The 27,766-nt window shown below is 38.4% G+C and overlaps 4 protein-coding genes across 4 annotated transcripts; all 4 read left to right on the plus strand.

The window, feature by feature from the left end:
- LOC146459515 (uncharacterized) lies at positions 1–2,722 on the plus strand. Its single transcript, XM_085089442.1, has 2 exons — positions 1–61; positions 1,161–2,722. The coding sequence occupies exon 2, from the start codon at positions 1,203–1,205 to the stop codon at positions 1,878–1,880; it is 678 nt and encodes a 225-aa protein (XP_084945568.1). The 5' UTR covers positions 1–61; positions 1,161–1,202; the 3' UTR covers positions 1,881–2,722.
- Positions 2,723–8,611: 5,889 nt separating this feature from the next.
- On the plus strand, positions 8,612–14,930 carry LOC146459516 (uncharacterized). Its single transcript, XM_085089446.1, has 3 exons — positions 8,612–8,765; positions 13,085–13,279; positions 13,700–14,930. The coding sequence occupies exons 1-3, from the start codon at positions 8,711–8,713 to the stop codon at positions 13,990–13,992; spliced, it is 543 nt and encodes a 180-aa protein (XP_084945572.1). The 5' UTR covers positions 8,612–8,710; the 3' UTR covers positions 13,993–14,930.
- Positions 14,931–21,686: 6,756 nt separating this feature from the next.
- Positions 21,687–23,167, plus strand: LOC146459517 (trace amine-associated receptor 6-like). Its single transcript, XM_085089437.1, has one exon. The coding sequence runs from the start codon at positions 21,805–21,807 to the stop codon at positions 22,750–22,752; it is 948 nt and encodes a 315-aa protein (XP_084945563.1). The 5' UTR covers positions 21,687–21,804; the 3' UTR covers positions 22,753–23,167.
- A 3,237-nt stretch (positions 23,168–26,404) lies between these two features.
- Positions 26,405–27,766, plus strand: LOC146459518 (adenosine receptor A2b-like). Its single transcript, XM_085089438.1, has 2 exons — positions 26,405–27,560; positions 27,677–27,766. The coding sequence occupies exon 1, from the start codon at positions 26,460–26,462 to the stop codon at positions 27,378–27,380; it is 921 nt and encodes a 306-aa protein (XP_084945564.1). The 5' UTR covers positions 26,405–26,459; the 3' UTR covers positions 27,381–27,560; positions 27,677–27,766.

The raw sequence follows: 27,766 nt of genomic DNA on the forward strand, positions 1-27,766 counted from the left end.
GTAAGGTAGAAGGAAATAAAAAGAGGGCAAGGATTCACTTACTGGGAAGCAGTTCAAGATCGTGAGCATTTTTTAGGTTTACGACCTAGAAAATTAAGTCCTTAAATCTTGGTTACAAAGCGCCCGAGATATCGTTCTCAAAAGTTCATTCAGTTCGAGAAATTCTGTTACTGGAGAAAAACAGTCATAAAGATAAGGGAACGGAATCTAGACAGCTCATCCTTAAACGTTTGTCAAATTCAAGTTGCCACACTACAATACAAGCTGAAGGGTAATTTGATGCAAAAACCATCGTTTCTGTAAGATTTGGGTCATGTTTTGTCGGTTAAAACTTTAACCTCAGGACTCTCTCCTCAGTCAGGTTTTTCTCCACAGTAGTACCTGATGTCATTTTACAGAGAGGCGGGGGGGGGGGGGGGTAATGTTCTTATTGACGCTTGTTTGTGAGCATTTAATAAATGTAAACAGTTGTTGCTATGGCCGTTGCTATGGAAAAATGTTGCATACTGCTGATTAGATTTCTTAAATCTCGCTGCTTTAATGCTGGAAATCGAGTAAGATTATTTCAAGACAGCATTCCCAAGTGTTTAAAGGTTAAAATTTTGCTATTTTTAAAAAAATGAGTTTTCCAACTTAACTTCCCTTTATTGAGTGGAAGACCACCATAAAGTAGTTATTTCCATTCCAATTTAAATATTTTATCGAAGTCAACTGTGCATACTACCTTCCTTTTTGTTGTGTTGATCGATCGCATGATAAAATATATTCCAGGAAGTCTTTTCTGGGCTTATGTGAAATTATAAGATGTGGTATCGAGAGCCAATAGTTGACGCGACTGATGCCTATCCTTATGTGTCAAGAATCTTCAGTGCAATTATAGTTGAATTGTGAAGACGTGAAGTTCCTATCCATTCAAGGAAGTGGTACATAATACTATTAGTTGTTTGATGCAACCGAACCTGGTGTCAGCCATTTGCGAACCAAAAGGCACCTAATGTGGTTGTTTTTAGTCCGACCTAAGATAATTTTAATTAAGTAAATGACTTAGATAATTGATAGCTGGAAACTAGAGGTGACTCAACTGGGAACAGATTCCTCTTCTAACAAGCGGATGTAATTTTTTGTTCTTTTCATGACGCGGTAGGTTTGCATTGGATCAGGCTGCGAAGTACATCAAACAAGCTACGCCGTGTTAGACAAGCATGCAGTGCAAGACAGCCCTCCAAGCTTTTTCAGCCTTTATCGTCACGGTCGTTTGGTTAAAAATTAACTTCAATTCTCCAGGGCGTTACACAGGAAACAAACCTTGGGGCCCACTGCCGAAATGCCAGAATTCTGAACAGGACATAGATCGCCTCGTACAACTTACTTACAAGGTGCATACCATCTTGGAAGGCATGGGAATTGATTGCTGGTTGATGTACGGTTCTATCTGGGGACCACTGCGAGGTATCAAGGGCCCTCTCGCATGGGACGATGATGTGGACCTAGCGATTAACGGCGATGGCCAGTTCAGCCAACTAACGTTTGAAAAATTCAAGGCTTTTTTCACTGTTGCTGGGCTTTCGGTGGAAAACAAATTATGGCTTAATTCCAAAGTCACTATTTCTGAGGAAGACAAACGGCCCTTTTTGGATCTATTCGTGTTTTTCAATTACGATGGCATAATGAAAAGGGCTGGCATCGAGACTTGGCTGACACCAATCCATTTTAATCTTTATCACTCTTTTCCTTCGAGTTTGGTGAAACAACCACTGCCCAAAGTAAAGTTTGGATTTTTCAGCATCTCGGTTCCTAGAAACGGTACCGAAATCATGAAATATTTGTATCGATATAACTGGTGGAAAGTGGTAAAACCAGTGAATTGCCGCAACAACTAAACACCACAAGGAACGATTTTTCATTGCGAGGAAAATAAATAAATGAATAAATAATAATAATAATAATAATAATAATAATAATAATAATAATAATAATAATAATAATAATAATAATAATAAGATGAAATCAATGAAAGAAGAAAAGTGGAAAGACAAAGCATTGCATGGCCAAGATCCAAGATCCTAGAGAAGGCACACGTAGACACAATCACCACCAACAAATGGTTGTCAAGCAATTTGAAAGGAGAATCAGAGGAACTACTTGTGGCAGCTCAAGACCAGGCATTAACACCAGAAACTAACAGAAATTAATTTATGGCCAACAAGTGGAGAGCAAATGCAGAATTTGTTTGCAAAATGAAGAGACAGCGGACCATATTGTATCTGAATGCCGTGAGGTATTAGCCAAAACAAAATACATATCCAGGCACAATAATGCTGCGGCATATCTCCATTGGAGTATCTGTAAAGATCATGATGTCAAGATTACGGACAAATGGTACCAACACACACCAGAGACTGAGATGCACAATAAAGACAACAACCGATCACCATCATGTGGGACATGCCAGTCAATACTGATAGAACTATAACAGCGAACAGACCAGACATCATTGTTAAAGATTCAGTAAATTCCACCTGCAAAACTGATTGATAAGTCTCTCCCATCAGATAGAAACATCTCACTGAAGGAAATCAAAAAGAAAAGCAAATACAAAGACCTAGAACTAGAAATACAGAGAATGTGGCCTATGAAAACCATAGTGATCCCTGTTAAGTTGTTGGTGCGATTGGTACAGTAAAGAAGAGGATGGTAGAAAACATCAAGAAAGTATCAGAGAGAGCTAGCTACTGTGAGAGAGATTCAAAAGATCTGCATGCTGGGATCTGCGCGAATCCTCAGAAAGGTGCTTAGTATCTGAATCAGGGAATGATTGATTTGGGTAACTGATGCCCCAGGTGCATGGTTTGCGCCCGGCTGATGCACAAAATGAACACCAGCAAAGACTGTGATATTAGAGACAACAACAATAATAATAATAATAATAATAATAATAATAATAATAATAATAATAATAATAATAATAACAATAATAATAATAATAACAATAATAATAATAATAATAATAATAATAATAATTTGGTCGTTAGATTGATTGGCTACGGCTTGCCGCCCAATCATTGTTTAGTTAATCTGGGCATCCAGAAGTTTTTACTGCCATATAATAATAATAATAATAATAATAATAATAATAATAATAATAATAATAATAATAATAATAATAATAATAATAATAATAATATAGGCAGAAGAGTTATTTATTCAGTTAGTAATCTTTTTGAAAAGTGTGTACTGTTATAATTAATGTCATTGTCACGGTTAATTAGTTCACGAAATATTTCGGATAGTGAAACCTCTTCAGGATACTTATCATTTCTATCAATGTCATATAGGTCTTGCTAGAGGCAGGCTATACTAATACGTTTTAAGAAAAAAGACGACACTTATAAGTTTAGAAAACATGTTTCGACAAAACCAACTGTCATCGTCAGTTACAGTGTGAGAGTGAATTTGAAAGATTTTGATCAAAGCGCGCCAAGCTGAGTTGGACTTGAATTTCCTTCCTACGTCTTTTTCTTAAAACCAATGTCCTATAAATTTAATTTGTAATATTTTTCTATTTTTCTTATTTTTAAGTATTATAAAGAGCCATGAACAGTTAGAATATGTTGCGCAATATAAGTACTTGCTTATTATTATTATTATTATTATTATTATTATTATTATTATTATTAGTATTAGTATTAGTATTAGTATTAGTATTAGTATTAGTATTAGTATTAGTATTAGTATTAGTATTAGTAGTAGTAGCAGCAGGAGCAGCAGCAGTAGCAATAGTAGTGGTAAGTAGTTGTAGTAAGTAGTAGTAGTAGTAGTAGTAGTAGTAGTAGTAGTAGTAGTAGTAGTAGTAGTAGTAGTAGTAGTAGTAGTAGTAGTAGTAGTAGTAGTAGTAGTAGTAGTAGTAGTAGTAGTGTAGTAGTAGTAAAGGATTTATTGTGACTACACTTCCACGAGTAGTTTAAAATGAAGTAGTTTACAGTTAAGTAGACAGTCGTGCAGTTACTTATCTGATTACAGCACGTGGCAACTACTAGAAACCAGTGAAAAACCACTCGGCCTTAGATATGCCTAAAATTTCGTACCGTGCAAAAAATAACACGAAGAACCCTTCCGAAAAATAATTTCAAAAAAATCAATACCATACAAAACAAGAATAGAATGGAATAGAATAGGGGCTGCGTTCGATTGACCTTATTCCGGAATAAGAATGAAGCAGAGTGGCCACTAGATTTCTCTTTCTAAATATATTTGGGAAGACAGTTTTAAAAACTTACACAAATAAACGATAATTTAAACGCCATTTTGTATTCCAGTGACTCCAATTAACCTTTTATGAAGGATTTCTAGAAATCATTGTATGTATTCCTATTCCGAAATGGCCGGGTCAATCGAACGCACCCTAAAGCCTGGTTTACACGTACGACGCAAGCATAAGCATAGGCACAAGCATAAGCACAAGAAACCTACGTGTAAACCGGTGCGACGCAAGCATAAGCACAAGCGCAAGGAAATAAAACTGAAAAACAGTGACAAGTTGTCAGCGTACATTCTAGTTACTCATGCGTTGCCATTTGCAAAATGGCGGCAGCAAATTTTTATGCTTCTGCGCTTGCGTATGTCACCTTATGCTTATGCTTATCGCATGTGTAAACATCCTTGTGCTTATGCTTATGCTTGCGTCGTACGTGTAAACCAGGCTTAAAATAGGATGGAACAGAATGAAATCAATTAAAAATAGCCAGAATCATTGAACTTCAAGATCGATTGGCGTAAAGTGATTAATCACTTTCCCGCTCAAAGCTTTAATTGTTCTGAGACGTTCTTTATTACACGAACCTTATTGGCGTGGCGGCGTCTTGGCGGCGTCAGAATATTAATTCTGATCTATCAAACGTCGTTCCTTCGTCACTAAATCATAAGAATTTAATTTGTTCACCCTATGATTCACTTAAGTTGGAAGATGGTAGTATATATGTATACACAATTGTTGATAGGACACACAAATATTAAATATCTCAAATGAAACGAGTGCTATCGCGGTTGCAGTGACGTATAAGATCACGCAAAGGGACGCTACTGAAGCTCATGCAGTCATTGGCATTTCCGAGGCTTTTGTATTAATGGACCTGAGTTATAGCTTCTGCTAAAATCAAGCATTTGGTGACAGCGATAAAGATCAGTTGCATGCACTCATTTTTGGCTCCTACACTTGGCACTGTGTAAAGTAAAGTAAAGTAAAGTAAAGTAAAGTAAAGTAAAGTAAAGTAAAGTAAAGTAAAGTAAAGTAAAGTAAAGTAAAGTAAAGTAAAGTAAAGTAAAGTAAAGTAAAGTAAAGTAAAGTAAAGTAAAGTAAAGTAAAGTAAAGTAAAGTAAAGTAAAGTAAAGTAAAGTAAAGTAAAGTAAAGTAAAGTAAAGTAAAGTAAAGTAAAGTAAAGTAAAGTAAAGTAAAGTAAAGTAAAGTAAAGTTTACTGATTTAGCCAGGGTGGTCCATTCAGTTACATGGCTGTAATCGAGAGTGGCCCTGGTCATAAAATATGACAATAAATATAAACTTGTGCTGTCTCCGGCACATGCAAATGTTAGAAATGGTAGGTTTTAACAAAAAGTTTAAAAGACGAAAGCGATTCTGCTCTTTGAATTTTTTTTAGTAGGTAGGGAATTAAAAAGGATAGAACCTGATAATCTAAAGGTACGTTTGCCAAGGCTAAGTTTAGGCTTGTGTAGGTGTATATCTGTTTTTCTACGAGTATTGTAGCATGATTCCTTATAAAGGAATCGTTTAATTATTTTATTATTTGGAGCCGTTTTATTAATTACCGAGTTTTGGTGGGCATCGGTCCAAAGGAAAGCTCAGTCAAAACGTTCAAATTCTGCTGGATTCTGAGAAGGCATTCTGGATAAACTGCGAGCCTTGAAAGTGATAAACAATTTGACCAGGTGAAAATTTTGAAGTAAACGCTGTAATGAACATCAAATTTTATCAGAATTTATGAATTAAAGACTGGTGTTATTCAAAGGAAAATTTGTTAATTTTGTTAAATGTAAATAAACAGTTTATTTTCAGCCCTCCGGCAAAGACCATTCAAGCACAGAGAGCTAGCAGATGGCCTTGTCTGTAAATGAGATTTTATCAGCGAGTTTATCTGGAAAGAAACCAGCTTGCTCTTTGAAATTCAAACTGTTTCCTGTTTGGTTATCATATCTTTATACTTAAGCTATCTTCGCAGATAAAAACTACAGGAAAATCGCGTTTACAGTTATTTGGATCTGTTGTCCTGAAAAATTAATTAAACCCAAACTAATTTTAGTGGTTCTCTAAGTGATGCACTCATTTACATATCTCCGAAAGCTCTGATCATGATTCCGACTGAAATACTAACATCTTTAAACAACAGTGTTCTTATATCTGTATACAAACTGACTATATCGCGAGACAAACGATAATAGTGGCAATGGGTCTAGCTATATAAGCTACAGATGATGTGCTAACAAGCATAATAAATTAACTAATGTGTTATTAATGCACCCAGCCACGAATAACAACAACACACGGCCTTTTCTCAAAACAAGGCTATTTCAGGGACATCAGTGCACCCAACCGTTCAATTCGGTAAATATTTGTAAATTGACACACGTACAGCAATTCAAATTGATTTCTGATTAAAAACTAGCCGTGATTTTCTTTGATATTGGTCATATAAAAGGCCATGCATTAGTAACTTGGCAAAATTAGTTCTTTTGTCTTCGAAGGGACAAAAATGTCGTTTACAGAGAGCGAAACTTATGAAGGCCAAGAAGGGGTTTCAGAAAGCCAAATTAAGACGGCCTGTATGTATATTCCGCCGATAAGGAACTGTTCCATAGTTTTCTACGACTTAAAAATCATCTAAAGAAACGGTGTTAGCATAGTACACAAATTTCCGTTTCAGTTAAGAAGCCGACGGCAATCCAGTTGGAAAACAGGAAATGACAATTGAAGTATCTTTGTTAATTAGTCTTGTTTGGTCCCTCGCTATGTAATGACTATAACGAAAAAATCGTCTTGAAGCACTAGGTGCAATGCAAACGTGTTGGGCGTTTCAGAAAATTAAATATCATGCCCAATAAAACTTTGATGAGACGCCGACTTTTATAAAGTTGTTTAGTTGATAATTACCTACTACAAGCCCTCGAGCAAACTTGAGTCGGTGGCGTCTTTTTGGTCTTTGTTCATTCTTCAATATGATGAAATAGCTGCTCATTAAGCCAGCGTGTAACCACTTCCTTAAGGCTTGTTTAATTAAACGGTTTCAACATCTGCTTCAGTTTACTTGACCCAAATGTCGGGGCGTTTGAACTGAGGTCGTTCAACATTGTTGAAAACTTGTATAAAAGTGTTGAAAACGTGTTGAATCAAATTTAAATTGGTTTAAACTTTCATTCAACATCCATACAACATTTCGTTTGTTCAATTCTCGAATATGTTGAAAGGTGTTGAAGCCGTTTGAACACTCCATTCAACATTGGCCAAACATTTGCCTAATATCCATGCAACTTTTGTTGAACGAATGTTGGGCAAATGTTGTAACCGTTTAAAAGGGGCTTTACACGTGTCTGGCACGTGCGCATTAGAGCATTCTCATGTTAATCCCACGGAGTTAATTTATTTAAAAAAATTAATAAGAAAATAATAAGAAAATAAACGAATGAGTCAATCTTGATATGGAGTATTACTACTTATTTTTGTTTCATCTGTCACCAGAAGTTAGCGCGCAAGCCAGAAACTCCCCGGTTAAAAGACGTTTTTAAAAAGCAGCTTAAATTAAAAGGCGATGGACCCAGATAACATTGGATGTCCGTTCTGATAGACCTTATCACGGTTTTCGACGCCATTTTGACGGGTAGGTAAACAGGCTTGAAACAACAGTGTTTGTATGGAAATCCGATGTCAAATAATTTTCATAAAACATCGCTTCTGAAAAATTCATGAATCGGAAACTTTTGGCACTAGGAAAAGGATTTTAAGAACAAAATTGGAGGGATGTAGCTGTGACAGAAAGCATCCAGTCGTGTTTTGAACTTTCCATACATTTGTCTGTTTAGCGAACCAGCCGTGAACTGCTACTCGAAAAATAGTTCGCGGAAAAAAATACAGGGAAATGTATGGAAAGTTCAAACACGACTGGACGCTTTCTGTCACAGCTACATCCCTCCAATTTTTTTCTTAAAATCCTTTTCCTAGAGCCAAAAGTTTCCAATTCATGAATTTTTCAGAAGGGATGTTTTATGAAAATTATTTGACATCGGATTTCCATACAAACACTGTTATTTCAAGCCTGTTTGCCTACTCGTCAAAATGGCGTCGAAAACCGTGATAAGGCCTATTGCACTAAAGTTGAGGATACTTTCGATTTACCGATGTTATTTTCATTTTAAGGCAGGCCAGGCAGTGTAACGCAGTAGCATCAATCAAAATTATAATTGTCCCTCTTGCAGTCGCTATAGCTAGACAGACAGATCACGGCAGATTGAATGACGCATCAAAAACAATCATTTAACTGTCATCTTTGAGCCAATAGCATTTCTTTTAATCAGTATGGAAATTGAACTCTACAACGTGTTGGTTAAAATTCCTGTTTTGGGTTTTTCAAGGCTAATTTAGTCGTGCTAACGGAGGCTGTCGATTCGCTGGTGGGAAGTACAGGATTTTACCGCGTTAAAGTCAGGATGAAGCTGTTTCTTGCTCTTCTGTCTATTTTTGCTTGCATCGCCGTAGCGAATGGTGAGTTAAATCTCGCATATTCTTTTATGTGAATCGCGCATAATACGAAGGTGGTGCCATGCAAGCTGTGAGAGAATGAATGAAAATTTTACGTGTGAGCTTGATGCTGTTTTAATACGAAGGAAAGAAAATATAGAGGTTATAGGCCAATCAGCGAGATCGTAAAGGTAGCTGGCGGAAAGCAATGTGAATTTGAGCAAAATTTGCTCTAGCGTTATGCAAAATTGAATAGGCTGTGGGCGCAATTAGCAACACTGACAGCTCTTGAAGTTACACAGACAGGAAAGGCTGCGTATAGCTGAAATCCCAGCGAACAAAGTGACCAACTGGGAAAATTTGAATTGAGTTCACCTTTCTACTGTACAGGCTCAGTTAGGATAACGGTACGAATGTTGCAATTGACTGCGCTAACGAACGCTAGTGAATGTTATTTCCGCGTTGCAAAGTAAGATCATGGTTGCGTCTTAACAGTACACACTCCATCATCGTAATAAATCGAGCCGAGAATGTCTAATTATGTATTCGTCTCTCCAATACAACGCCGGTTGTGATATCGGCCATCAAAGTTACTCGTTGTAAATTTAATCACATCTTGTTCAGTTTGTTTCAGCCATGATAACAGCAAGATGCATTCGTTACGAGAATAATTTGAATTCTTTAGTGTGAATTAGAGATCGGAACGTACCCTGGACTCCTAGTTAAGTCAGTGGAAATTCAAATAAACTGCATTTCTTGAAGTTCATTACAGCTAAAAAGAAACTGATGTATGAAACGACTTCATTAGTGTCTAACGCTAATGACTTTGACTCAACATCCTTAAATCCTGGTTGGCGCAATTTTTTCTGAGTTAACAGAATAAAAATCTATGGAATTTTCACTTTCAGTGTTTTTAACCACAACTCTCTAATTGCATTGAAGCTGAGTTGCGGAAAGTTTATGTAAAAAGTGAAACTTGTCTTTGGTGGTTCCGGCTTCTTGCTTCTTCTTTTTCATGTTGTATTTCGATTTCAGAAACTGTTCACACCAATTTAGGATACTTGAAACAGAAAGTTTGTCACCTTACTATTAATGCGTGGGGATTCGTGGTAAACAATTTTGGACGCTCACGATATAAGATGTCCTTTCTAAACCGGATTTATGGACTAAAGCATTAAGTTTGCATAGAAGGCAGTTATTTTATCATTTCATTTTGTTGGTCGTTTTATGACATCTTAGAATAGAAAAATGTCTTTCGCTAACAATATCACTCTTTCATCTATGTATGGAGAACCACATAAAGACTTGTTCATCTCAATGCCGATTTTTCGCGCCTGAGCTCGAGATACCGCTTGCAAAAGCGCGCGCAATTAATGATAGAAGAGTAGTTCAAGAGTTAATGACAGTCGGGCCATTGTTTTAAACATTTTTAAGCCGGATGAGATAAGAAAATAGAGCAGCGCGCCTTTTCAACAACTGACTGGCTTTGATCAAACAATCGCCAGTCATGACAAGGGTCACAAGTGTAGGATGAAGTAGTCTGTTGATGAAAACCTTCGGTAATGTGTGATCACTACAATGAAAGTTATAGAGCGACTTCTTCCGGCCGTGTCTTTTTCCTTTTTCGAAACTGTAACTCAAGGTTGCGTTCTATGATTGAACCTAAACACTTTTGAAAGTGAAATGTCGTATAGACATAATAGATGCATACTTGTTCAAACTCTTAACAATGGCCGTGCCACTCCGCAAATGGTTCTAATCACCAAAATCAGACATCCGCCATGAAGTGACCTGGAACGCTGAAGCGCGGTCATTTTCACTGAAAGAAGCGTGGGAAAGCAGCATCCGCTAAGGCTATGTCTACACTATGCTGGATAACATTTTATGCCGTTGTGAAAAATGCTCCGGCCTGGTGTGCACAGAAGTGGCCCAAGACCGCCGCCATCTTTCCACTACATTCCAATCTTCGCTCCTCGTTGTTGACTACCGTCTCGGTTCGATTCTCCATTCACACTACTCAAGAAAGTGTCACAAATACCTATCCGATATATTTTTAGTGCCAACACAAAAGCTATCCAAGAGCTATAAAGTAGACATAGCCTTAGCCTATGTCTACACTATGGTGGATAGCATTTTATGCTGTTTTAGAAAATACGCCGGCCTGGTGTGTACAGGAACGGCCCAAAACCGCTGTCATTTTCCACTAGAATCCAATCTTCGCTCCTCTTTGTTGACTTCCGTTTCGGTTCGATTCTCTGTTCACACTACTCAAGAAAGTGTCAGAAAAAACCTATCCGACATGTGACGATTCACTTTCAAGACCGAAGTAGCGCAGCATCGCTCCGGCACAAAAATCGATCCGAAATCGGCGTTTTGTGTGTGAACGAAAGCCCTATCCGATATATTTTTAGTGCCGACACAAGAGCTATCCAAGAGCTATAAAGTAGACATAGCCTTAGCCTATGTCTACACTATGGTGGATAGCATTTTATGCTGTTTTAGAAAATACGCCGGCCTGGTGTGTACAGGAACGGCCCAAAACCGCCGCCATCTTTCCACTAGAATCCAATCTTCGCTCCTCTTTGTTGACTTCCGTTTCGGTTCGATTCTCCGTTCACACTACTCAAGAAAGTGTCAGAAAAAACCTATCCGACATGTGACGATTCACTTTCAAGACCGAAGTAGCGCAGCATCGCTCCGGCACAAAAAACGATCCGAAATCGGCGTTTTGTGTGTGAATGAAAGCCCTATCCGATATGTTTTTGGTGCCGGCACAAGAGCTATGCAGTATAGAGTAGACATGGCCTAAGAGGGGTCTTGGGTAGATCGGAGTAGCACGCGGATGAATGATTACACGCATTACTGTTCTGCACTGCACTCTCGTTTTGATCTGACTCGTTCCCAGATGAGGAGATCTGGGTACGAAATTCCTCTACTGTGGTTTTCGACAAACAAACTCGTGGTATAGTATCTATCGTAGCCACGAAAAGGAATGTTTTATTTCTTCTTAATGGCTCGTCGTTGTACCACGAGGAGAACATGTAATTGAGCAGATACGCCTGGTTGCCGTGAAAGAAACGAAAAACCCACGCTTGACTACGCCTTTCATAATTATGTTTTTTAATTAATTCTTACAGTAGCTGGCTCACTTGAAAAGCCAAGTTCGGCTGAGCATTCTCTTAATCAGATCAATCTTTTCAATAATTTTTACTACACCAGTTGGCGATCTGAGCGACCAGTTGTTTTAATTTCATGCGCTGCGTTGAGAAATGGACCACCGCAAAATATGTATATATGAGAGGTATTTGACCTACTTGGCGAGAAAGAGAGTATATATATCAATGTCAGATCTAGGAAAAGAGCACGGGCCCCCTTATATTTAAGACGAAAACCGAGGCCCGCAACGTGAGGCTCCAAGATATTTCATTTTACGAAAAGAAGCAACTAGTAAGAGTGGTGGAGAGTGTACCCCTTACTTACCCGGAGGTCTGCACTGAACTCGCATCGGGCAATTTTTTTATGCTTACTTCAAGATGACGGATACTATACATCGCACACTTAAAGGGAGGGGTTCACGGTTCTGCGCATGTCCATGAATCAAAATACTTTTTCGCCTTTGCTCGCTATGACCCAAGCCTGTTTAATTTAATTCGTTGTTTATGAACCATTCGGAAGGGAATAGGTAACTCGGGTGGTAATTTTTTTCATATGATTGCATTATTTCGCATGCAAATAACTGTAAATACATCAACCGTGGAATAAATCCTACGGGTAAACACTAAATTCAATATCAACAATATGGGTACAATCCACTAGCATTTTCTGTGAATTTTGGTCATCAGTTATTTTTCTTGGACTAATTATAGAATGTGATTACTGAAGTACATGTGAGTGGGATTTTTAAGGCCATAAAGTTGATAAGAACGGAGAAAAAAGCATTTAGATTCATGCACACGCGCTGAAATGTGAACCCCTCCCTTTAACTTCCTTTTCTTACTTTTTTAAGTTAAAAAAGAAAGAAGAGTCAAACCGGAAGGTCGGATTCCCAAGCAGGAACCTTACCACTAGACTACCGGCGACTGACTGCTAGAACTTGCAATTTTTTGGCTAGATATCCTAACCCCAGTATAAAAGCAAACCGCAAGCTACCTAAGCTGAATTAGGCTAACCGGAGAGCTATTTAGGCTAACCAGAGTGTTGTATTTTGTTAGTTGCCAGTCTGTCACGATAAGCACCCGCCAAAACGGAAAAAATTGCCCGCTTCGGTATATACTTCTCTCGTTCTGTCCTTACTCGACCTATTCGACAGATTTAGCTTACGTTATGGAACTTTAATTCTACAGCTGCCGTAACTGAATGCTACTACTGCTTCGAAGAAACCTTTGCGGACTGCTATACTAACCAAGTTAAGGTTAATTGTACAAACCAGACGTTTCCGAACATTGGATCAGGTGATTGCTACACAGCAACGGGATGGTATATTGAAAATAACGTGTGGAAGACTGTGGTTGCACGAGGATGCGCCGATTGTACATCAGGTCAGTTCGACATCATAATGTTTTGAACATTTCAGGGACAAAACTCTCCCCTTCGGGAGGTTTTCTACCTCTGAATTACAAACCCATCCCAACTCCAACACCTAAGTTCAGTTTGTTTCTTCAGTTCCCTTTATAAATTACCATGCTACTAACTGCTGAAATTGAAACTACCTTACTGTAGGTAGTTAGTAGTACGGCCCAAATGGTGCAGTAAGTGCAGCAGGAGACCACCTTTAGCTTCGGACAAACCACGTTTAAAATACCACGCCATGGGCCGGCAGCCCCTTTAAAAGGCCTCTTCCCTTTTCCAAGGTGGCCGCTCGCAGTTTTTGGACTTGAAAAATTCCAAAACGTAAGTTTGAGGTTTGCATAAACCAGTTTTAATTACAATAACATCATGTCCTGGTGATCTTACTATAGGCATGGTAGACGAACAAACCTTCAAAACCGCTTTTGAAAGCGCCAACACTGGCAAGACCTTGACGGATTACTTTGACTCAAGCTGCTGTAATGGCACCAACTGCTGCAACAACCAGACTATAACTACACCTTCTTCACCTACAACTGCATTGGCGATGTCCAGTACCCCTGGTTCCGACATGCCACCGACTTCGTCAACCAAACCGACTACTGAAAGCCTCGCCAGCCATCTCCTCCCTTTCAGTGGAATACTGGCCTTCGCAGTGATTGTCATTGGTGCGATTTTGTTTTAGTTAGACAAGCAACTTAAGGTAGCTAGCGACTATGTGTGCCTTTATTAATAACGGCTTTAGAGCGGTTTTCAATTGAGTGTCGAAAGTAATTTCGCGTTTGCTTTGGTTTTGCATTACTACGCCCTGTGATTGGTTAACAAAACTCGTGCCACTTTCTCAACCAATGGGAATCAATACCCAAACCAATCGTGTTTTGGCCGCACGCGTTTTCCCGCGCTTGGCGCCAGTTACGTGTTTTTGCTTCGAATACTGATTGGATCGTTGCGTTGTTTACATCTGTTGCGTAATAACTTTGGTTTTGGTTTTTCGACACTTAAATGGAAATCGGTCGAACAGTAGTAGTCAGTAATTGTTATAAGGTCTTTATGGGGCCACGGCTTACCCCACATTTTCTTTTTGGATACCAAGAGTACTTGCTAAGTTCTGCTTCCTCCGCATAGTTTTAAACCGCGAAAGAATATCCCTGTATTAGTAGGCACCACCCAAAGGAAACCCGAGTATCTCGAGATGCGCTGAACGTATGCGCACTAACAAAAGTAGATTTGACCTTTTCGCGCTGCAGTTGGTTTTCGGAAAATGCTAGCTGTCCTTTTATCGCACGTAATTGTCCCTCCAAGCATAAAAGGAATTAGTTTTTCAGTGTTGCAAAGTGATGAAGCGACCTTTCGCTAAAGAAAACGGTGCTAGCGTTATATTAACAATTCGACACTAATTTCTGATGCGGGTGTAGTTGGGTGCTCCTGGCTTTTGGCTCAATTGGTCCTCACTTCTTCAGTAGTTAACTGAGTATCAAAACGTTTTTTAATCTAGATTAATCAACTGACGATGTTCTTAATTTCCAATGTTGTAAGAACCAGCTATGTTTTTTTTAAAGCTAATGTACCTTTGTCAACTGCTGTAACAGGAATGAAAGTTTAATAAAAATCTTGTTACCTTGATGTCAAAATGAGATTGGTAACGGGGATAACTCTCATTCGGCCGAAAAGGGGATCCTATGTACTCTTGGCGTATTCATTATAGAGAAATAAAATAAATTCAAAACTCTAAATTTGGCCGGCAAGACCACAGCGACAATTCTTTGAGGGATTCCCGATCTGGATCAGTAAAATACTTGAGATAATTATTAGGGAGTTTAAGAAACGACGACAGCGACGACAACGACAACGCCGCATAGGTTTAATGAGCAAAAACAATCGCTCTGCACGCGCGTTTTGAATTTGTGTACATTTCTTTGCCGTCCTCCGCAAAGCAGCAACGTGAAATGACCAAATTCAAGGTTTTGTGGAGAATGTGAGTCCTCGACGGTGAACTGTTTTTCATTCTCTTTCTTTTCTCGAATGTCGCGCCTACCAATTTGGTTCCTGGGTAGTTCGCTGTTTTTGCACAAGTTAGCTGGGTTGAAATAATCGCAAAGTAGCACAAATAAAATTATGTAACATTTTCAAGTAACGTTTTTGTTGCCGTCGCCGTTGTCGTTGCTTAAGGGCGGTGCCTACTAATAGCGAAGTATTTTTGCGCAGTTTATGACTATGCGGGAAAAGCAGATCTTAGTAGCGGCTATTGAAATCCAAAAACAAAATTGGGGGCAACCACGCATTTTTTAGAGATAACTAGGCAACAATTATTCTGAAAAGCAGCAAAATACAAAGCAATGTATGGCGCTTTTCTCCAAATTGAAGCTTTATTATCTCTGAAAAATGCATGGTTACCCCCAATTTTCTTTTTGGATACCAAAATCACTTGCTAAGTTCTGCTTTCTCCGCATAGTTTTAAAGCGCGCAAAAATATCCCTGTATTACTAGGCACCACCCATAGGAAACCCAAGTATCTCGAGATGCGCAGAACGTATGCGCAGTGACAATAGTAGGCACCGTCCTTAAGCTCTCTAATAAATTATACACGGCAAGACTGGAAGTTTTCCTCTTCTTTACTGCCACATTAAAGGATCATTCTTGCCCTCTATAATTAATTATCTCTAAATTAATGAAGCCCGAGGCGGAAAAATAATCTAACACCGAGTACTTTACTCTCGCTAGCCGTGATCCATCAGTACGTAGAATACGTTGGATTTTCCAGGAATCTTTACTGCTGTGTTGGCCCCTGGGTAGACTTGCTTACAAGTCGGGCTTAGAGAGCGCGAAGCGCGATCGTAAGAGCTCGAACGAGCGAGCGCGGAGCGCGAGCGAGCGAGAGCTCGACTTGTTTCCCTTGCTGGAAATCAAATCAAGTGACGTCATTTTGGCGCAAACTTTTCAGGGTGCGAAGTTGTCAAACTGTCAACTCAATGGATTCTTGTCATTTCAGTCATTTCAACGCATCTTTGGAAACGTCGACAATAATTGCATTGGAAAACTTTTCAAAACGTTGGGAATGTTTCCGAACGAAACCGAAATGCGTTGAAAATCATTTAAAAATTGGGCCAACGCATTTGCAAAAAATTTTCAAACGTTGACAACGCATTTGAACAGTGAAATGACAAGTCATTTTCTTTATCAGCCCTGCGAAACGACTGTATCGTACTACACACTGTTCATGCGAAGATTTTGTTAACATTTTGATGACTGCAGAAATTATGTTGCTTCACGAAGATTTTTAAAATGCTTTACTTCGCCAATTCGAATGTGCGAGTAATAATATAATAATACCGGCTACTGCTAGCGCTGCTACTGCAATAATAAATTTTAAAATGAAAGCACTACACAGCACGACATGCAGAGTGCTGTCTTGACGGAAAAACCTGGAAAACAACATAAAATGTATCGGCTCTAATGGGTTTCCTATTATATACCGAACAAAATTCGGCCGTTAACTCGTTTAGAATTACGGCTGAATCCGTATCAACAACCGAACAAGTTAACGGCCGAAAAATGCTTTCTATATATACCGAACAAGGTTGAGGCTTATCTCGTTATTATCAAAACTCTCATTAAAAATGCAGCATATAACTCGGTCAGTATAAGCCACAAGATACCGATCGATCGCCTCTTGATGTTGATGTCCGTTTAACCGGAACCAAGCAAACGGACACAACCTCTTTTCTTTCGCCGTGACGTAGAAAATCGAAAACGAATGGGGCCACCTCAAAGGTCAAGCTTTTTTTCCCGATCATCCTGTAGGCGCCGATAAAAACACGTCCTTTCCACAACAGTGACTTTCGATTACTTTGCGCTGATGTTCGCGGACATCTCTGTACTTTGCTTTTTGCAACCCATACACGAATTGCGTCGTGAAATGAACGTATAATCAGTGCGAGGAATTTAGAAGTTCTTGGTCGTAGACCGAAACAACAATCGCTATCAAAGAGCTAGTGTTGTATGTTCGAACAGCTTCGCGCGTGATCTGGTTATGATCTGGCTTGATTGACATGTACTTTCATATCGCTGGTTCTGATTGGATAATGCTACAGGAGGAAAATTCCTCCTGTAAATTTGGCGCGCTGCAAGTGATAAAAGTCGCTCGCGCCAGGTCCATTCAATGAGAAGCAAGCGAGCGATTTTGAGAAAGTCTAGCCCCTGGGTTTCGTTTTGCGAGGAGACATTTCACGCAGGGGCGAAATTGTAAATATTACCAAACAAAAAAACAAGTAGACTGCAAGCGCGCGCGAAAATTGCTTCCCGCGAGGAAACGCGCAACGCAACGCAAATGCGCAACGCGAATGCCGGAGAACAGATTAAGCAAAACCGAGAAAAAATTTCCAGCCTCCCCCCCCACCCCCTTAGCAACCCACGGGCTGTAAATCTTTTTGCAAGACCGCTTATCTCCCACCTTTACCTTTTTCACAATCTCAGACCAGAAAAAATGTACAAACAAAAACAAACAACAACAAAAAACAAACAAAACAGAAGTACCTTCAGTGAAGAATGACAGTTGAAAGCCTACAGACTTGCACAGACTATAGGGTATGCACCATATCACACATGGCGACGACTTCCTTGGAAGAGATTAAGTTTTGTATTTAATAATTATTACCGGTGTCTAACTATCTGGCACCCGTGGCGCAACGATTTTAACAGCCAAATGACTTCGGAACGCCAAAGAAGAATATGCGAGATCTCTGTTCACTTGGACGGAAATCTGTATCTGCTTGAACATTCAACACGGCACTTTTCTTACCAAAGTAAAAACGTACAAAGGCCATACATGGGTCGAGTGTTCTTTAGGCTATTTCTTTTAATTCGAACTCCAAAAAACGTGTACTTTAATTGAAGGAGAAAAACTTAAGGGAGCCGTGAGAGTACACCATATTTGCAGAGAGTTTACAGCCACCGAGCGACCGATGGAACGATGGAGCGATGTCCAAGCGAGTGGCATTTCCGTACTTTACGATAACTCGTGCATTGCACATACGCGCATTCATGAGTATCAGCAACCTGCCCGGCGTAGCCCGAATTGAACGTTCGGTAATCGAACTACATCGAACTTCAATCGTTCGATTGATTTGGATTGGGTTCGGCAATCGAACATAATCGAACTCACCCAGACGTTTTGCCAATCGAACACTTCTTTTATCGAACAGAATCGAACTCTAGGCCGATAGAGCTTTGTCATTGGCCTGCGCTTTGTCATTCAAAACCGGTTTCATTTGGTTTCAAACGGTACTATACGTTGCGGTCAAAATGAAGCTATGTGTAGCCTTCAATCTGGGTTTCAACCACGTACACCCGGAGAAGATGTCGCAAGTAAAACTTATAATTTTCGAAGTGGTTGTCAAAGGCGATCACGAGTGCTCTTTCGTTATCAGTGTTGGAAAAAGTACATTGTTAAAAGTACTGTTATATAATTCTATTCTATTAATACTACAGCGCTTATGATATGTATGTCGTTCATTGTTTTACTACCGAACGAAATCGAGCTAATCGCGTCGATTAAGTTCGATTGGTTCGATTTAGTTCGGAAAACGAACTCGCGAGTTTGGTAATGGAACTGGCCGAAAGGTTCCTGTTTGATTATGTTCGATTGCCGTACGAAAAGGGTCCATAACAACGGGACTCGCGATCGGGCAGCCTAGAGCAGCGACGCCGTTTTGATGACGTCACCATGTAGACAGTTTTGGCTATTGCTCGGACTGCCGAACCAATCAAAAAACAGTTGAACGATTGGAGTTCGATTGAGTTCGATTGATTTTTCGTTCGGATTCGTTCAATTGGCTACGATAGGGCAATCTGTTAATGCTGTCTATAGTCTGATAGTTTTACAAGAGGTGAAGTTTTGCCAAATGTGTACTTTGTAATACACCTGAGGACTCTTTGCGATTGCGTGTTTATAACACAGAGGGTAAAATTTTTTTTAAACTATCGAGGCAGGTCGTTAGACACACCCATAAGCAAAACGAATAAATAATTCATTCGTTCAGGCTTTCTTTTCGTAACTGCTTAAGTTGCGTACTAACTGCGAGGATCTTTCTTTCTATTTGATCTTTCATCCGCAGTTCAAAATATATGTTTCATATATTTACATTCCAAAAAGTCATCTGTTTCTTAGGGTACAAAACAGAGTACAGAGAAAGGTTAATCGTATATAATACAAGTTTAATACAGTGAGCAAGCTAAGAACGATTATAACTCAAATGTTAGGCCTCAATCAGTAATTGATTCACCTGACTGTGAAGCTTTTTACCGCTTGAAAATCACATGAACACAGATCGATAAAAATAGCAAACGGTGGGTCCAAAGAAGGAACTTGCAGAGTAATTTCTTTCACTGAATTTGTTCGGTTATCGTTCTTTGAAAGAAGCCCCAGCGAGGTGAGACCACTTGGTCACGGCCATGAATGATTTCAGTTTTTCAGCCAAACAAATCCGATGAAGGTTTAAGCTTTTGACACAAAAAATCTTTTGCTGTTAATTGTTTCTCACCTTTAGGAATTTCCTTTATAGCTGTTGCACTTGATTTCCAAGTATTTTTGGCACAAACAATTCGGCTTAAAGAGCCAAACTGAAAGACTCGGGTTGTTTTTCTTAGGGCACAAAATAAAGAAACCAACTTAACGTAGAAATGTTGTGCTCAGCCATAAAAATAAAAATAATAATAATAATAATAATAATAATAATAATAATAATAATAATAATAATAATAATAATAATAATTTTTATTAACATATTCCAAGCTATTTACAAGTTAAAAGTTCTAATTCACATTAACATATTCCAAGCTATTTACAAGTAAAGGAAAAAAAAGTCATAAACTTACAAAAAGTTATTCTCATTTGTAATAAAAATAATCATTTAATAATAATAATAATAATAATAAGAAGAAGAACGACAACAATAATAATAATAATAATAATAATAATAATAATAATAATAATAATAATAATAATAATAATAATAATAATAATAATAATAATAATAATCTTTATACAGGGAGCCCACATCCCGAAAGTGATATTTAGTGGGGCCCTGTAGATTGAGAAAAAAAACCTAAGTTATGTTTTAAAAACTTGCAAATGATTTAAAAGTTACAATTATTTAAAAGTAGAAAATACAAAGACATCAATAAGAAGTAAAAATTAGAAATTAAGAATTAAAAACTAGCTAAAAACACGCTCTTTGATACGTTGCTTAAAATTAAAAAAAGAATTTATGTCTTTCTAAGACTGTTCTAAAAGGTTCCATTCCTTAATACCCTGGTAAAGGAGTGTTTTCTTTCCGTAGTTTTGTTCGTACGCGTGGAAGACGGAAATCATTCTTTCTCCGGGTATTATAGGAATGGATGTCGCTGTTCTTAAGAATGTTAAAATTATAATCTACGAGGCCATAAATATACTTAAAAGTGATCATGTATCTGTTTACTAGGCGACGTTGGGACAAGGTTGGCCAGCCAAGTGACTTGAGTGCATCGGTGGATGAGGCATAGCCAGGCAAATCAAGGATAACTTTTGCTGCCTTATTTTGCAGAATCTGCAAATCGCCCATAAGTGTAGTGTTATCTTTGTCACCCCAGATAACATCAGCATAGTCAAAAAGGGGACTAATCAAAGTGTTATACAGTGTAATCCGTGCATCTAATGGTAATAGAGGCTTGACACGTTTCAATAGGCCAATCCTTTGATTCACTTTGGTAATTAATGAATCGATTTGCTCATTCCAAGTCATGTTCTTGTGACTTTTCACGCCGAGGTACTTGATTGAATCTGAATTCTCGAGGCAAACATTATTCATAACAAGCTTGACATCATGGAAACTTTGCACTTTACGATTGCTGCCAAACAGTACGAACTTAGATTTACACGTGTTTAAAGTTAGGTAATTGTTATCAAACCAATGGGCTAACTTGCCAAGGTCGGCATTTAGATGCGATTCAATTTCGTGGCAGCTTTTCCTACTATAGTATAACACAGTGTCGTCTGCATACATGACAACTTTGCAGTACTCCAAGCAGTGTGGGAGGTCGTTTACGTAGATTAGAAATAGAAGCGGCCAATCACAAACAGGTAGTTTCGACGCTGGACCAAATTAGGGGTGAGTAATTTTCCTCTCGATCGGTGGAAAGGAAAATTAAGAAATATGCCCTCTGTTTCGACCAATCAGCATTAAGTAATTTTGCCCCCTATGTTATACTTTTCCTTTAACGAACGTAAAATGGTACGTGGTTAATAACGTTACCAAGGAAACCAACCAATTTATATCAAATTAAAATATACGGGCACGTATTTAGTCTATTTACATAAGGCAGGTGGTTGAGCGAACATCGATATACCTTCTTGACATATTGAGCTTCTAACTTAATTCGTGATTTCCGCAAAATAAGAAAGAGAAAAAGTGCTGACTCGAGTCATAGAGGAAGTCTTCGGCTTTGCAAGACGTTTGGTACGATGAAGTGGTTCTACATAATTGGTTGGTTTCCAACCGCGTTTGCAATTCTCGGAAACGCTTTGGTGATATTTATCATTGTAAGAAGACCAACACTGCAAACGGTCCCTAACTGGTTTGTTATGTCACTTGCGGTGGCTGACTTTGCAGTTGGTACGCTATTTTTCCCATTAGATTTTTTCTGTAGCTATCTCGAGTTTTGTCCCAAAGACAACATAGGATTCGACGTTGCTATCCTTGCTATTTACTCATCCATAACCAACTTGTGCGCGATGACCGCTGATCGCTACGTTGCCATTGTGAAGCCTTTGCGATATCAAGTGTGGATGACCACGCGTCGATCAGCTTTTGTCATCGGAATAGCCTGGATTTTTACATTTATGGTGGATTTTGTACCGTGTGTCTGTGTACACTTGGGAAGATGTGAACAAAAGAACAAAGCCATTGGGTTTACAAGGCTAATATTATTAACCATACTGCCGTGTTTCTTTCTGATTGTGGCTACTACCCAAATACTCGTCACTGCTCGAGCACAAAGGCTACGAAATGTCCGCCTGGAGGCGCAGTTAAAATTTAATCATCCAGATCATCGACTGGCTCGAACGAAACACTTTTCCTCCACAAGGGTTATAGTAACTATCGTCACCATATTTTTCGTTTCCTACAGTTTAGAGCTATACAGTTTTGGTCGGTGGTTTTTTGGGCCTTTTAACCCATCGTTAGAATTCAGACACGTACTTAACTTGTTTATTGCTGTGAACTCGGCCGCAAATCCCATTGCATATGCTCTTTTTAAGAAAGATATCAGAATGGAATTGAAGTTTTTGATTTTCAGGCGTAAGAGAAGTCACCAAGACGCGGATATCTCCATTGAATTGGAAGCTTTGAACAGACGAGTTCGTACAAACATTAGAAACACCTGGCAACGGATGGCTGATTCCAAAGTATAACACTAAACATTGTTGGAGTAAGTGACGGCCGGGAAAAGCTTGAATATTAGCAGAATTAATCGATCTTTTTCATTTAAACAACTGGCCCTCGAGGCAAAAATAAAACTTAGGTAAACAAATACATACTTACACACACCAAAAAAAAAAATTAAGGAAGAAAATCACGAAAAAACCGAAGAGAAATATAAGCGAAAAGATTGTATAAATAAATGTTTTCATCTCTTTATTAACACAAGTAAACACAAGGGATAAACAGGTGAAAGAAATAAATTAAAACATTCAATTAAATTCAGTATCAGAAAACATCTGGTTTTCCAAAGTCCTTTGGTTCAATTTCTATTTTCTTTATTGTCACATGCAAATACAAGGGAAAGACAAAAGTTAAGGAAAAGAAATAAATTATTAAAATTATATCAAATTACCAGTCTATTTTTTTTTCCTTGTGGTTTTCTTTAATCTCGTGCATATATCTTTTCCCTATTCGGGAGAGAACATCTGGTTTTCCAAAGTCATTTGCTTCTTTTTTCCGGCGTACAGGCTCCTCATACCCACTCCTTCCGAGAAATTTGCGCTCCTTTTTGCCGTTGTTTGTTGCTAATCAGGATCACTATTATCGATTTCTCAGCTCTACGAAAAAAGGTTCTTGAGCTCAATTTATGGGCAAGTGTAACGCAGATCACATTTTTGGCATTCCTCAACCTTTTCTGAGGACAAAAAGGATTCTATCCGTACCGACCCTGTGCGCTGTTGGATTGAATTATCGAAATCTAAACTGAAAAAATGCTCAAGACATCAAGAAACAGTACTAAGATCCATTAAGAAAGATGACGGTTTCACATAATGTCAACACAGAGGCATGAAATTAGTCCGATTAGATAGCATGCATGGTGGGGGTGTTAACGTCAGTTGTCAGTTACAAAGAGAGCCATTTGTCAGTTGTCAGTTAAATTTTTGGTCGTTTTTCAATATCAGTTTCCAGCTAATAAATCAACTTCGGTACATTAAAATCCTAGCTTTGGCTACGTGACTTAGGGGAAAGAAAATAAATTTTAACAGTTTTGTTCAAAGATGAATGATATGATTAAATCATACTCATTTAGTAATTCTTGTACCCATAGTGAAACTAAATGTATTTCACTCCTATTATTATTTGAACAGTAATAGTCCATTTCCTTTTTCTGTCAGATAAGTGGAGAAAGAAGAAGTCCTTCTCTGTGATATGACAGCCATAGGTATTAAAACATGAAGGAACTTCTTCTTTTTCTTCTGAACAAACCAGAAACGAAAGCGAACGAACAAGCGGAAGCCCGAGCGAACAAAGATACGAGCGAGCGAACGGATAGCCGAGTGGCCAAGTCAACGATCAAACGGTTCACCGAGCGCTCGCCGGAGAAAACGAACGAACAAAAAACCGAGTGAACAAACCCGCGAAACTAGATGAACAGCTGAACGAAACCAAGTGGACAGCTCTTTTGTTTGCAGTCATAGGTGTTTATAAGGATCGATTCTCTGATATGCTAATGTAAACTTAAAAGCGCCTATCTCTTCGGAATTAACAAGTGAGATGCGATCTGTCAGATAAGTTCTACTGATTACTTTAATGTTAAGTAAATATTGAAAATCTTACAAACGTATTTTAGTGAGCTCACCTAAAAGAGAATTAAGAAATAGCATAGATTGACAAAAGCAAAATAAAGCTCCGTCTGCTTAGAAGGTCTGTCAATCTCGTCAGGGGCCCAGTGAACAGACCCGGTAGAGAGTTCAAAAAAACGCCAAACAACAAAAAAACACACGAAGGAAATATGCAAACGTTATAGCGAGGGAAAAAAAATGGCAATAAATTGAAGGTAAATCTCTCTACCAAACGTTTTTCATTATCCTTTTTTTTTTAGCTAATAAATCAACTTCTGTATATTAAAATCTAGCTTTGGCTACGAGAAAGTTCCTGTTCGATTATGTTCGATTGCCGAAAAAATCAAAAAACAGTTGAAAACGATTGGAGTTCGATTGAGTTCGATTGATTTTTAGTTCGAATTCGTTCAATTGGCTACGCCGGGCGATCTGTAAGTGCTGTGAATAATCTGTTAGTTTTACAAGAGGTGAACTTTTGCCAAAGGTGTACTTTGTAATACACCTGAGGACTTATTGCGATTGCGTGTTTATAACATAGAGGGTAAATTTTTCTTAAATCTATAGAGGCACTTCGTTAGACAGTCAGTCCCGGCCCGGAGTAAAACCACTCACCCATAAGCAAAACGAACAAATAATTAATTCATTCGTTTAAGCCTGAATTTTTTTCAGGCTTTTATTTCGTAACTGCTTAAGTTGCGTATTCCAATTAATTGATTCACCTGCACTGTGAAGCTTTTTACCGCTTGAAAATCACACGAACACAGATCGATAAAAAATAGCAAACGGTGGGTCCAAACAAGGAACTTGCAGAGTAGTTTCTTTCACTAAATTTGTTCGGTTATCGTTCTTTGGAAGAAGCCCCAGCGAGGTGAAAGCACTTGGTCACGGCCATAAATGATTTCAGGTTTTTAGCCAAATAAATCCGATGAAGATTTTAGGTTTTGAAACGAAAAATCTTTTGCTGTTTCTTGCAGGAAACGAAAGTTCACCTTTACTAATTTCCTTTAAAACTGTTGCACTTGATTTCCAAGTATTTTTGACGCAAACAATCCGGCTAAATAAGTCAAACTAAAGAACTCAGGTTGTTGTTCTCAGGGCACAAAATGAAGAAACCAACTAAACGTAGAAATGTTGTGCTCAGCCAATCAGAATCAAGTAGTTTCTCCGCTGGACGAAATTACGGATGAGTAATTTTGCTCTCGATCGGCGAAAGGAAAATTTAGAAAAAATAAATGCCTCTGTTTCGACCAATCAGCATTAACTAATTTTTTTAACAGCTTTATTGACCATTACACATATTACATACAGCAAAATAAACAGCCAGAAAGAAATGAAAAAAAAAAAATGTGATAGGGTCAAAAGGGGAGGTGCGAACGGGACGCGAGGACCCATGCGAGGCACCTCCCATAATACAAATAATAATTAAAACACGATCAACCAAAAGACGCTAAAAAAAACTAGGGATGGCAGGGGCAGGATCGTACAATTGACCAGGTACAGGGGTAGAATATGTCAAAGTGATTCTTCAAAAGGTTAAACATGTGCTCAGTAACAAAGTTTCGGAAGGAAGCAGTAGTTGAAAAACTAGTGGGGGGTGAGAGTTTACAGATATAGTTCCAAAGCTTAACAATACGATTAAAGTACGAGGCATGAGGAGTTATAAAGTTATAAGGATTACTTAGTCTGGTTCGGTCGTGAGAGACAGCAGAAACAAAATCATAAACATTAAGATCAGTAAAACCTTTCCGACATTTGTAAAATAAACCAAGATCTTTGAGTTCGCGGTCAAATGCCCCCTATGTTTTGCCCCCTATGTTATGCTTTTCTATCAACGAATGTGAAATAGTACGTGTTTAACAACGTTACCAAGGAAACCAACCAATTTATATCAAATTAAAATATACTGGCACGTATTTAGTCTATTTACATAAGGCAGGTGGTTGAGCGAACGTCGATATACCTTCTTGACATATTGAGCTTCTAACTTAATTCGTGACTTCCTAAAAATAGGAAAGGGAAGAAGTGCTGACTCGAGTTATAGAGTGAGTCTTCGCCTTTGCAAGACGTTTGGTACGATGAAGTGGTTCTACATAATTGGTTGGTTTCCAACCGCGTTTGCAATTCTCGGAAACGCTTTGGTGATATTTATCATTGTAAGAAGATCAACACTGCAAACGGTCCCCAACTGGTTTGTTATGTCACTTGCGGTGGCTGACTTTGCAGTTGGTACGCTATTTTTCCCATTAGATTTTTTCTGTAACTATCTCGAGGTTTGTCCGGAAAACAACATCGGATTCGACGTTGCCATCCTTTTTATTTATTCATCTATAACCAACTTGTGCGCAATGACCGCTGATCGCTACGTTGCCATTGTGAAACCTTTGCGATATCAAGTGTGGATGACTACGCGTCGATCAGCTTTTGTCATCGGAATAACCTGGATTTTTACATTTATGGTGGATTTCATACCAGTTGTCTGTGTATGCTTGGGAAGATGTGAACAAAAAAACAAAGCCATTGGGTTTACGAGGCTAATATTTTTAACCACACTGCCGTGTTTCTTTCTGATTGTGGCTACCACCCAAATACTTTTCACTGCTCGAACACAAAGGCAACGAAATGTCCGCCTGGAGGCGCAGTTAAAATTTAATCGGCCAGATCATCGACTGGCTCGAACAAAACAATTTTCCTCCACAAGGGTTATAGTAACTATCGTCGCCATATTTTTCTTTTCCTACAGTTTAGAGATATACAGTTTTGGTCGGTACTTTTTTAGGCCTTTTAAGCCATCGTTAGAATTCAGACACTTACTTAACTTGTTTATCGTTGTGAACTCGGCCGCAAATCCCATTGCATATGCTTTTCTTAAGAGAGATATCAGGGTGGAATTGAAGCTTTTTATTTTTAGGCGTAAGAGAAGTCACCAAGACGCGGATATCTCCATTGAATTGGAAGCTTTGAACAGACGAGTTCGTGCAAACATTAGAAACACCTAGAAAGAGCTGGCTGATTCCAAAATATAACACTAAACATTGTTGGAGTAACTGACGACTGTGAAAAGTTTGAATATGAAGGGAATTAATCGGTCTTTTTCATTTAAATAACTGTCCCTCGAGGCAAAAATAAAACTTAGGTAAACAAATGCACACGTACACACACCAGAAAATGAAAATACGGTATATAAAAAATAGAAAGTAGAAAATGCGGTATATAAAAAATAGAAAATAGAAAATACAGTATATAAATGCATTACCATTACCATTACCATTACACAAAAAAAAAAGGAAGGAAGAAAATCATGAAAAAACCGAACAGAAATATAAGCGAAAATGCTTTATAAATAAATGTTTCTATCTCCTTATTAACACAAGTAAGAAAAAGG

Source organism: Pavona decussata, unplaced genomic scaffold, assembly GCF_977016875.1.
Source record: "Pavona decussata unplaced genomic scaffold, jaPavDecu1.1 SCAFFOLD_219, whole genome shotgun sequence".
Classification (NCBI taxonomy): domain Eukaryota; kingdom Metazoa; phylum Cnidaria; class Anthozoa; order Scleractinia; family Agariciidae; genus Pavona; species Pavona decussata.

Bases quoted from the DNA above. Each gene is read 5' to 3' on its own strand.
- LOC146459515 (XM_085089442.1), top strand. From the start codon at position 1,203: ATGCAGTGCAAGACAGCCCTCCAAGCTTTTTCAGCCTTTATCGTCACG.
- LOC146459516 (XM_085089446.1), top strand. From the start codon at position 8,711: ATGAAGCTGTTTCTTGCTCTTCTGTCTATTTTTGCTTGCATCGCCGTA. The intron at 8,766-13,084 runs GTGAGTTAAATC...TTAATTCTACAG, and splicing joins TTGCATCGCCGTAGCGAATG to CTGCCGTAACTGAATGCTAC. The intron at 13,280-13,699 runs GTCAGTTCGACA...ATCTTACTATAG, and splicing joins ATGCGCCGATTGTACATCAG to GCATGGTAGACGAACAAACC.
- LOC146459517 (XM_085089437.1), top strand. From the start codon at position 21,805: ATGAAGTGGTTCTACATAATTGGTTGGTTTCCAACCGCGTTTGCAATT.
- LOC146459518 (XM_085089438.1), top strand. From the start codon at position 26,460: ATGAAGTGGTTCTACATAATTGGTTGGTTTCCAACCGCGTTTGCAATT.